Genomic DNA, 11478 nt, shown 5'->3' on the forward strand with positions numbered 1-11478 from the left:
CGTCTTGTAATTTGAGCGCGCACACACACACACACACACACACACACACACACACACACACACGAGATAATGAAACGTGCTCCCAACCTCTGTCAAGTCCTTTGTTATATGACACTAGTTTTTATAAGGAACTTAGAACCTCTTTAAGTCATGATTTTAAATAAAAGTCATTTAGTAAAAAAGGCAACAAATTCAAGCCAACATGGCAAAAAAGCCTAAGTGTATTAGTTAATGTGTCTTGATAAAAACCATATCAACAAAGATGACTTTGAGAGATGGGCTCCTACTTTAATATTTGAAGTAGTTTGGCAATTCCTTCACTCTATAAAAAAGTTTGGGGCACAATTTTACTAAGATACGAATTCATTTGAGCACTTGGAAGGAACACGGATAATAGTTTTCCACACGCGTTGGTGCATTGGTATACTTAACACCACGTAACAACTAGAGAGATTCTTGTGAAGTTGCCAGTGGCACTGTAACCACAAAGATGTTCACACGCCAACATGTTCATCTAAAGCAACAGGATATATATGCAGCTGGCCAAGATCCAAGAAGGAAACTGTGCTAAACAGAGATATGCTGAGGGGAAGGACGAACTGCCCTCTCAGGTCATCACGTTAATTATATGTTAAAAGGACACCATTCGTTTATTGATCACCTACTAGGAACATCCTTTACTTAGTAAACAAGAATGTTGTAGAAACAACCGAGACTTAGTATCCTGCTCTGTCTTTATGTCTTTTTGTCTGCTCTGTTATTATGGAGGTAATAACAGAACCTGATTCCAGGTTGTTGGAGAAATAAAGGGAGGTGATATTTATAAAATGAATTGTTCAGTGCCTAGCCCAGTAAAGCATGTTGTATGTTAATTATCTTTATTATTGTTAAGATCATCATTCTCCACCGCAGAGCTCCTTTCACACTTGACAAAAGCTCTAGCAGAATCACAATTGCCCATGCAGAACACAACACATCAAGCCAGGCGGATCTCCCATTGGCACAATTTCCCAGAGAAACTGATGAATCTCAAACTCTCTGCTCTAGGAAATCCTGTTAAAGAGACTAGAGCTCAAATGCCTGTACTCTGCTAAGGGTGTTTCGTGTGTGTGTGTGTGTGTGTGTGTGTGTGTGTGTGTGTGTGTGTGCGCGCGCGCGCGCGTAGAGAGACTGCACAACTGTGGTTGTTAGATAAGAACCAAGGGCAACAGTCTGCACACCCAGAATGTGCCCCTTTATACAGATTACCCAGCAATTGCCAATATCCCTTAGTGGGTTCCTATAAAATTATTTAGTACAGCATCCAATAAAGGAAACCACTTCATCAGATTGACAGTTTCTATAATAAATTCATTCTTAATTGTTGTCACCAATATGAAGTTTAGAGACATCATGGCATGCATGGGGTTAAGAGCAGCAGTCTCTCCAGGCAGACAGCCTATTTCATATATCAGCTTTGCTCTTGTCTAAGTTTATGATCTTGGGAAATTACTTAAGCTGTCTGACCTTTAGCTTCTGTAACCATAAAACAGGGTTTACAATAAATAGCAGTTTCTACCCCATAGGTTTTTTCTGTCGATTAAGTGTAAATATTATATGAGGGTACTTCAAAAAGTTTGTGGAAAAATAGTATTAAAAGATAATGTGAATCTTTCCACGAACTTTTTGAAGTGCCCTCATATAAAACCCTTAGCACATAATCTGGTACATACTAAGTGTTCAGTTTATGAGTTTCTGTGTAATTGGGAATTGCCAAAAAGAAATACTTCTTGTTGGTCTCTGAATAAAGGAGATGCTAGCTTGTACCTACAGCTGTTGGTTTTTCTAGTAGCAGCCCAAGGGTTAATGCTGTAGAGGGTGTGGGTGGCTCCTGTTTAGATAAAGCCACATCCCAAAGCTTCCTTCCAGCCTGGTTTGCTATTGTTAGGGTTTTTTTACAGCCTGTTTGAAGTTTCAAGATTGACAGATGTTACTCAATAATTCCTCTACCCTAAATTTTTATATGTAAGTTTTCAAAAAGAAATCACAAGAATTTGAAGGGAAAGTAAAATTTGTTTTTTGACATTGAACTGGGGATTTCTAAATTCTTCTTCAGTTAATACCTTACATAAACTTCAGGGGATTTCTGTTTTTGTGTTTCCCTTAACTTGAAAAGGAAAAGAAATTACCAAGAAAGACCCTTTTCATATATGGCCAGGAATTATAATATAAAATTATCAGTCATAAATGAACAGTTCATTTGGACATTTTAATGAATTGGGGACACAGCTAAGTAACTATGCAGTTAATATTTAAACTTTTCTTTTTTTTTTTTTTTTCCTTTTTGTCTTTTTTTCGTGACCCGCAACGGATCGCAACCCTCAGTGTCGCGCCCGTACCGGACCGGGACCGGCTACGGGATCGCATGAATATTATTTTGTCTGTCCCCTTAATTTTGCTCTGCAGGTTCATGCTTTGCTAGACAAAAGGGATAGTCCATATATCTCCACAGGCACCTTTTTTTCTTCTACATTTGAATCTTTCTGTAATTGCTTTTTCCCACAGCCACTTCTACCCCCAGTCCTACCTGTCCTTTGTCCCAATCCAAGACTCCCAGCGTGAATAAGAATTTGTGTTTCAAAGGGTCAGTCACCCAATTGTATCCCTTTCCCTATTTATTTAAAAAATGCATGAATGTATATTTCCCCAAAATGTTGATTTTTTTTTTCTCTTGATTGCTGAAATTCTAATGTTTTAGGGTTCCTTCTCCAGCTAGTGGCATCAAATAAACTTAAGACCTAAGATTTTTATCTAGAATGTATAGTTAGTAGAAATTGGTATTTTCATTTAGACTTATCTTTATGCAAAGATAGTTAATCATATTAAATCTAAACATTCCAAATGGACATATGCTAGCTTCATTTCTCACCGTGGTTCATTAAGCTATGGTATCAAATACCATTTAGGTAATGAGTTCGCTTTGAGAAATTCCGGTTGTCCCCCTTCCACCTGTCCTGCGTTCTCGTCCCTTTTTTTCATACTCAAACACTTACAGTAGGTGAAAACTGCGAGTTGGGTAATTATAAATCCCTCCTCTGACGTGAAGTCTGGTTCCATACCACCTACCCAACCTTCTTCCTTTCTATTCCCCTGTGAAGAATAGTCAGTTTGGGAGAGTTGCTCTTCCTCAGATGGATACAGTCTTTCTGCTTAACAACGCTCTTCCCACCCGTCGCTGACTTTTCCCATCCATCAGAGGCCAGCTCACAGGCAGTCCCTGCCATTGTGCCTCTCATGTTTCTTTAAGTCACTCCACACTCTATCAGCACATGGACAGCAGCACACATTTAGCTCCCATCCCAGAGTGCCACATGTTGCCAGGCATTTGTATACATGCCCTGACTCCTCTGCTGGCTGTTCTTTGCGGGAAGTTCCATGCCCATAATAGATTTTCAATAGTGATATATTTAATAAATAAATCTGGCATCTGAGCATGAGGCCTACTTGTTAACAGTTACCCTCAAGGGCAAATGAATGACACATAAAGTGATAGAATTCTGGCATTCTTGCTCAGTGGAAACAGCCCAACACAAGCTTTCATTGAACTATAACTACTTTTCACTATCTCCTGCCCACTGTATGTTTTTCTTCATGTCCTTCCCAAGAGGAAAACTATTAATCAGAGCCAACAAGGCCACACATGAACCAACAGTAGATGTACAAGACACTGTAGTCAGATGGCTGGTGCTAAGGATTCTCCTCCATCGATCCACAGGGGCCTGCTTCAGTGTTCCAAGTCAGAAAACTGGCTGCATTTCTGTTTTTAACTTCTCTTACCTTTGTAGCAGTATTTCTATTATTGCTATTATATAGTCCCATTCCATGAAACTACAAACCACATGCACATTTAAAAAGAGGAATATTGGGTGGATATAAGGTACCTGACTTTGAAAGAGACCTGTTGCACAGACTCCCGTCCCCACCACCTCTAGGCCCAGAGCTGAAGTTTCAGGGTAGCCTGGATGCTGATCAGAGCAGAACAAGTTGGAGCTTGGAAAAAAGCAAGACTACAGCAGAACTGTGGCAGCATCTTTGTTTTCACCAGATACCATACATGCCAGCTTTTTGAAGGCAGGAGCTATGTCATTCTTTCTGTATTCCTAATGCCTCCTGCAATGCCTTGAGCTTAGTTAGCACTCAGGCAAGGTTTTGTCTGTTTATTCAGTAATAATGAGGTCCTGGTGTGTGCCACGTGCTGTTTACAGTAGTGAAGAAGAAAGACAGTTCCTGCCAGCATGGAGTTCCCAGTCTGCTGAGTGTGGTGAGAGCAGGGAAAGATAAATACGAAACCAGTAAGTGGAGTCACAGTTATTTACTTTAAATTGTGCTGAATTGTTACATAGGAAAAGTATAAGGTGCTATGAGAACACATAAGGTAAGACATTTTTCCAAGTTTTCCTAGACTTCTCTTTGGGAGGGACATTTAGGCTGGACTTTAGGGGAAGAGTAGGACACATTGAACGGATGGCCACAGGCAGAGAAGACTGGACAAGTGCACCCTATCATCCCTGAAATGAAAATTCACAGTACAGTATCCACAAAAACTATGCAGGTGCTAAAATCTATAGGTGCTTGAGTCATAGATTCACTTCCTCATGGTACATACCTACTGAACCCGATTCCTCCCTGTTTTGTTTCCACATCAGATTATAACAACAGCAATCCTGACTTGTTGTTAGTCATCTTCCAAGTGACAGGCGTCAGCCTTCTGCCGCCGCTAGGAATCGCCATAGCTGTCATCATCACCTTCTACTGCTACCGCGTTAACCGGCAGCAGAAGCTGAGCCCGTCCTGGGAAACCAGCAAGCCTCGGAAGCTCATGGAGTTCAGCGATAACTGCGCCATCATTCTGGAGGACGACCGCTCCGACATCAGCTCCACGTGCGCCAACAACATCAACCACAACACAGAGCTGCTGCCCATTGAGCTGGACACCCTGGTGGGGAAAGGTCGCTTCGCTGAAGTCTACAAGGCCAAGCTGAAGCAGAACACTTCGGAGCAGTTCGAGACCGTGGCCGTCAAGATCTTCCCCTACGAGGAGTACGCCTCTTGGAAGACGGAGAAGGACATCTTCTCGGACATCAACCTGAAGCATGAGAACATACTCCAGTTCCTGACGGCTGAGGAGCGGAAGACTGAGTTGGGGAAACAGTATTGGCTGATCACTGCTTTCCACGCCAAGGGCAACCTGCAGGAGTACCTGACGCGTCATGTCATCAGCTGGGAGGACCTGCGCAAGCTGGGCAGCTCCCTGGCCCGGGGCATTGCTCACCTTCATAGTGACCACACCCCTTGTGGGAGGCCCAAAATGCCCATCGTGCACAGGGACCTCAAGAGCTCCAATATCCTTGTGAAGAATGACCTGACCTGCTGTCTGTGTGACTTTGGGCTTTCCCTGCGTTTGGACCCTACTCTGTCTGTGGATGACCTGGCTAACAGTGGGCAGGTAAGTTAGGGCTGATGCTGGATCCCCCTTACTTTATACCTGGCCTGACCCTACCTCCTCATCCATATCTCCTGCCTCTTGTCTCAAACAGCCCTACACTCTAGACACTTGTGTAGGGAATCTAGCTGGGGTAGGGAGTCTGCCCTGGGCATGCTCCACTCTCTCCTGCCTGGGTACCTTTGCTAATGGACAGCATATCTCCACCTGTCTTCAAATCCTTCCCAACTCAGGACAGGCATTTTTCTCCCTGAGTAAATGTTCATTTCTCTTCCATTTGCAAATGATTTTTTTTTTTTTTTGCTTCAAACACTGTTAGTACTTTTGTTTTTGTTCCCAGCCAGTAAGGGGATCTGAACTCTTGTCCTTGGTGTTACAGCACAACACTTTAAGCACTGTTAGTACCTTATCCATATTTCTTCACTCTCTTATAGTTGTGCTCAGTCCTTTCTACCCTATACTATTGGTAGTCTTATTGGTTTCTTCCCATCATTCTAGAAGGCAGTCTCTTTGAAGTCCGAATTCACAACTATGTGGTCACTGAAGATATCTAGCACAATGCTTTTCTTTTTAATTTTTATTTTTTTATTTTAACTTCTCAATGTACACTGTAGTTGATTTTCATGTCCCTTTACCCATTCCTCTTTCCCTCTTCCCTTTCTCCCCTCCCTCTCACTACATCATGTCTGTTTGCTTGTCTCAACAAATTCAAGGAATTGTTGTGATTGTCATCTTCCCCTCACCTTTTTTTGTTTGTATATTTATTTATTTATTTATTTAATTTTAGCTCCCACAGATAAGTGAGAACATGTGGTGTTTCTCTTTCTGTACTTGGCTTGTTTCACTTAATATAATTTTCTCTAAGTCCATCCATGTTGTTGCAAAAGTTAGTATTTCATTCTTTTTTATAGCAGTGTAGATATACCACAGTTTCCTTATCCACTCATTTGATGATGGACATTTGGGCTGGTTCCAACTCTTGGCTATTGTAAATAGTGCTGCAATAAACATGGGAGTACAGGTATCCTTTTGGTATGATGATTTCCATATACCCCCAGAGGGGTATATTCCCAGCAGTGGAATAGCTGGGTCATATGGTAGATCTATCTGTAATTGTTTGAGGAACATCCATACCATTTTCCATAAAGGCTGCACCATTTTGCAGTCCCACCAACAGTGTATGAGAGTTTCTTTTTCTCTGCAACCTTGTCAGCATTTATCATTCTCAGTCTTTTGGATACGAGACATCCTAACTAGAGTGAGATGGTATCTCAAAGTGGTTTTGATTTGCATTTCCCAAATGCGGAGTGATGTTGAGCATTTTCTCGTGTGTCTGTTGGCCATTTGTATATCTTTCTTTGAAAAATGCTTATTCAGCTCCTTTGCCCATTTTTTAATTGGGTTATTTGGTTTTTTGCTGTAAAGTTGTTTGAGTTCCTTATATATTCTGAATATTAATCCTCTGTGAGATGTATATTCTGCAAATATTTTCTCCCATTCTGTTGGTTGTCTTTTCACTCTGTCGATTGTTTCTTTTGCTGTGCAAAAACTTCTTAGTTTGATATAATACCATTTGTTTATTTTTCCTTTGGTTGCCTGTACTTTTGGGGTCATATTCATGAAGTCTGTACCCACTCCCACTTCCTGGAGTGTTTCTCCTATGTTTTCTTTAAGGAGTTTTATTGTTTCAGGATGTATGTTTAATTCTTTAATCCATTTTGAGTTGATTTTGGTATATGGTGAGAGGTATGGGTCTAGTTTCATTCTCCTACATATGAAAATCCAGTTTTCCCAGCACCATTTGCTGAAGAGGCAGTCTCTTCCCCAGTGTGTAGACTTAGTGCCTTTGTCAAAGATCAGATGGCTGTAGGTGTATGGGTTGATTTCTGGATTCTCTATTCTATTCCATTGATCCATGTAGAACAATGCTTTTGTTCTACAGTAAGTGACAATAAGTATTTTTTGAGTGAGCAATACATACCCCTTTTGAATCACTTTCACATTTTAACATGGAAACCCTTTTTGGCTAAGGAACTACTGGAAAGTGATTAGAAGTTACTTCATCTTTTATAAACGATGGGCCCTATATTTTCACACAGTGGAGTCCATCCAGAGCATCACTGCTTTCTCCAGCCAGGTGTTGGGACATGCTTCTGAAGCATCCAGTTACTGCTCAGTCAGCCCTCTGTGTCCATGGCAGCACATGCAGTGTGGAGGCAAACATATTGAAACACAGACAGTTTAATGTGCCAGGATAATGGCCTGCTAAAAAGAAAAATTTCTTCTAATACATGCCAGTAAGGAACATTTGTTGGAGTGATACTATCAACTCACTCAACCTTCCTTAGATCCTCGGGAAGGTAGGACTTCATTGTTATTCAGTCAAGCTATACGTGCTGCAATATCAAACATTTATTTAAGTGATCTATTCCCTAGAAATATTTTTTTTCCTTTTTCCTGTGGAGCCCATGTTTGCATATTATCAGTCACAGAGATTAGCACGTGCCTAAAAGTAAAAATAAAATTACACAGCACACGCGTCAAAATTAAAAAATGATCCAGATTAGATCTTTTATTGTAGAAACATTTTTATACAATTTAATTTAGTAGAGATAAAATTAGACTACATCCTTGGCCCACTGGAATGTGCCATGGGGCAAATAAAGATGAAGACACAGTCCATAAGTGATCAAAACTGATGGCAATCATTATTTTCACCATAAGTCTTGAAGTTTCAGGAATGAAAAAAATATTTAATCTTCAAAAACAAAAAATAAACATTTATAATTTCACAGATGTTGTTTCCCAGGTTATCAGTAAGAATGTTATTGAATAACGTGATGATGTATATCTTGGAGCTAGATAAGGCAGCCCTGGGGTTTTGGCACTTCCTTATTTTGGCATGCTTTGCTTAGAGTCTTTAAAGGGTCTTCAGGGAGAGAACATCTATTTTTAAAAATAACCACATATGCCCTACCTTTCTGGGCAGGTCTCATTATTTAAAACAGCATTGTGATTTTTCTAAAGATCATCTGCTCAAGTAGAGGACAAGCAACAGCTCTTTTGTGAAAATAAAGATGCAGCTGGATTAGATAATGGACCTCATTGTCTGCTTTTGCTCTAGGTGGGAACTGCAAGATACATGGCCCCAGAAGTCCTAGAATCCAGGATGAATCTGGAGAATGTTGAGTCCTTCAAGCAGACCGATGTCTACTCCATGGCTTTGGTACTCTGGGAAATGACGTCTCGTTGTAACGCAGTGGGAGGTACGTATGGACCACCATCACGGTGTAGTGGTGGACTCGCCCTCAAAATGATACCGTGTTATTTGCATCAAGCATGAGTCTGGGGGTTACAAAACAGTTAACTCCACAATGAGAGATATGTACACAGCCATTCCAGAACTATTTGTAATGATGCTGAACAGCTAGGTGTTTAAGCTGAAATCCATGTTTAGAACATAAAATTTTGTATCTCCTTCCATAAGGCTTTGTATAATTACTCTTCTCTTGACACTTCTCCACAGATGTTGGAATATCTGGCAAGAGGTGAACACTAATAGCATATATAAGAATTATTTCTATTTATCAAATGGATAATATTATTCAGATAAGCATTTGGTTTTTGTTTCATTTCTTTTTTTTATTTTAAGATTTTCCAGAATTATAAGGTCTAGAAAAAGTATTTGACTCAAAATTTACTTTTATGCACACGACTTGCTGGATTAAATAGGCAGAATGGTTTGATACATTTGGTTAGGTTTTGAAAAATCTAGTGAAGAGAGGTTATTGAAGACGGCCACCTCCCACTGGGTGAGCCCCAGAGACTGACAAAGAGACCTGCTCTCCTCCAGCTTCTCCTCCGCAGTCCCCAGCTGGTCCGGCTGGCTTACTCTTTTCCCCTGAGCTCAGCCACCTACTTTCCACTTTGAGGATCATTTCTCCTTAAATACACTACTGTGGCTTCCCCGGATTCCCTCTGCTGTATCTTCTCTGCAGATTGCATGAGTTCTTTTCATTATTGCAGGCTGTTACTGCTGTTGACCATGAGAATATATTGTCATTATTTCTTGTGTTGCTCAAATGGCCACAGCTTTGGTCACTGGACCAAACTATCCAACATTTTGCCCAAGGCAGATTCGGCTGGCACCATTGCTGGCTCTGCTTCTTCATCCCTTTCAGAACATGTGCAGCCGACACGATGCTCCAGGGTGGGTCCAGGCCACCCCTCCCACCTGCACCTTGCTGAGCCATCATCCATTTTTCTGGGCCCCTGCATAGCGATGGCATTTCCTATCTGGCTGACACTGTCATTTTCTGGTTTCCTGCCTGAGATTTCTTCCCCCGCAACACTTCCAAAAGTAACTTCGTTTTTCCTTACACAGGGAAATTTGTTTAACCAAGTTTCAGAAGAATCATTTTCTGCTTGAAAGCTTTGACAGTTCCAAAATGAATCTTTAGACCGGTAGGAGTTGTGTCAGAGACGATGCTGTTGTCACTGTCAGAAGAAATTTACTTAGATTTCAGTATCTTTTTCTATTCTTTCAACCCCCCTATTCTATAAACATGAGCTGGAGATTGCGTCTCTGTCTTTCCCTCTGTCAGTGCAGCCAGCTTATTAAGGCCCTCTGTGAGCTCCCCGCTTTCGTTGTTATCAATGACTAAAGCCCTTTCCTGTTGATATTTGCTGAGTGTGGAAGAATTCAGGCTGATCGGGAAGAAAAAGTTCACCAACTTTTAAACTAAAAACAGATACATTATAAATAAATTTTCCCAAGGAAAGAACAGGATCTGGTTTGTTCAGCTAGTCTCAAAAAACCTTTCACAACCTTAGAATAAGAACAGACAGCTTTGAGGGAACCAGAAAGAGGCCATCCTGGTTCTCATTTTGTTTGATCTTAAGCCCACAGTCCTGTTTCTCCCATCTCCGCACAGGCTGCAGAAACCAAGGTTATTTATCCATCTCGCTTTCGTCTGGACACAAAGCCCTTCATTTAATGAAGTGTGCAAACTCACGCAGTGAGCCCCTTCTCTTACCTCGACCTCCTCTTTTAAAAGCATTAGTTTTTTTGCTTTTTGTTTTGTTTTGGTGCCTCTTAAAAACCTTAAAGACAGACTTTTAGTCTAGTCTTAATTTCAGAGATTTTTACATTCAAACAGTCCTGTGGAAGGTACATGCGGCCTGGAGACAGCAGCAGTCCCTGCCCAGGTGTGCTCCTCTGTGCTGTCCTCGCGTAAGCTGTGTGGAAGCACAGGTGGCTGTCCCTCTTGACCTCACACAGCTTGTAGTCTACTGGAAACAGACCTTTACTTTTTCTCCTGTGATTTTTAAAAATTTACACATGCAGATATGTTTCTTACCTTACAAATAAAACAGATAATAAATCCCTCTAGTTGGTGCTAGACTTTTACTTATAAGGTATAAGGAAGAGGGAGGGATGTAAAAGGTCTTTCCTTAAGCTTAGAATGCTTTTCCATGACTTGAAATATAACGTATGTGATTACTACTTTTTATTGTCAGTCTCATTTCAAAAAAGGAAATGTGGAGTATGCTTACTCGTATGATGAATTATATTTTATTTATTTATTTATTTATTTATTTTTTGTGACCGGTAAGGGGATCGCAACCCTTGGCTTGGTGTCACCCACACTGTGCTCAGCCAGTGAGTACACCGGCCATCCCTGTATAGGATCCGAACCTGCGGCCTCGGCGCGTCTAGCGCCGCGGCGCGCCCAGCACCACACTCAGCCGAGGGAGCCACAGGGTCGGCCCTCATATGATGAATTATAGATCGATATTTTATTTCACAGCACAGGTCAACTAATTTTCCATCCAGTTTATTCTAAGCAGAAGAACATCTAACCGAATCAAGTAGGATACTAAGTAGGAACAGAAGATTTCACAGAAGAATGGGAAAGCCCCACCTTTCCTGCCTCTCAGAGACTCCTTTCTGTTCTCAGCGCTGAGCCCAAACTCTTCATGTGCACCTTGCGGCC

At 41.2% G+C, this 11478-nt stretch overlaps 1 protein-coding gene across 2 annotated transcripts in view; it reads left to right on the top strand.

The window, feature by feature from the left end:
- The window catches only part of TGFBR2 (transforming growth factor, beta receptor II (70/80kDa)), a 92872-nt gene that overhangs the window by 65193 nt on the left and 16201 nt on the right, over window positions 1-11478 (top strand). For both annotated transcript variants that reach the window (XM_008574452.1, XM_008574451.1), the window contains 2 exons: window positions 4686-5485; window positions 8607-8748. In XM_008574452.1, coding sequence (XP_008572674.1) covers window positions 4686-5485; window positions 8607-8748 — 942 coding nt within the window. The remainder of the gene's footprint in view (window positions 1-4685; window positions 5486-8606; window positions 8749-11478) is intronic.

This window comes from Galeopterus variegatus, unplaced genomic scaffold (genome assembly GCF_000696425.1).
Source record: "Galeopterus variegatus unplaced genomic scaffold, G_variegatus-3.0.2 Scaffold1051, whole genome shotgun sequence".
NCBI lineage: Eukaryota > Metazoa > Chordata > Mammalia > Dermoptera > Cynocephalidae > Galeopterus > Galeopterus variegatus.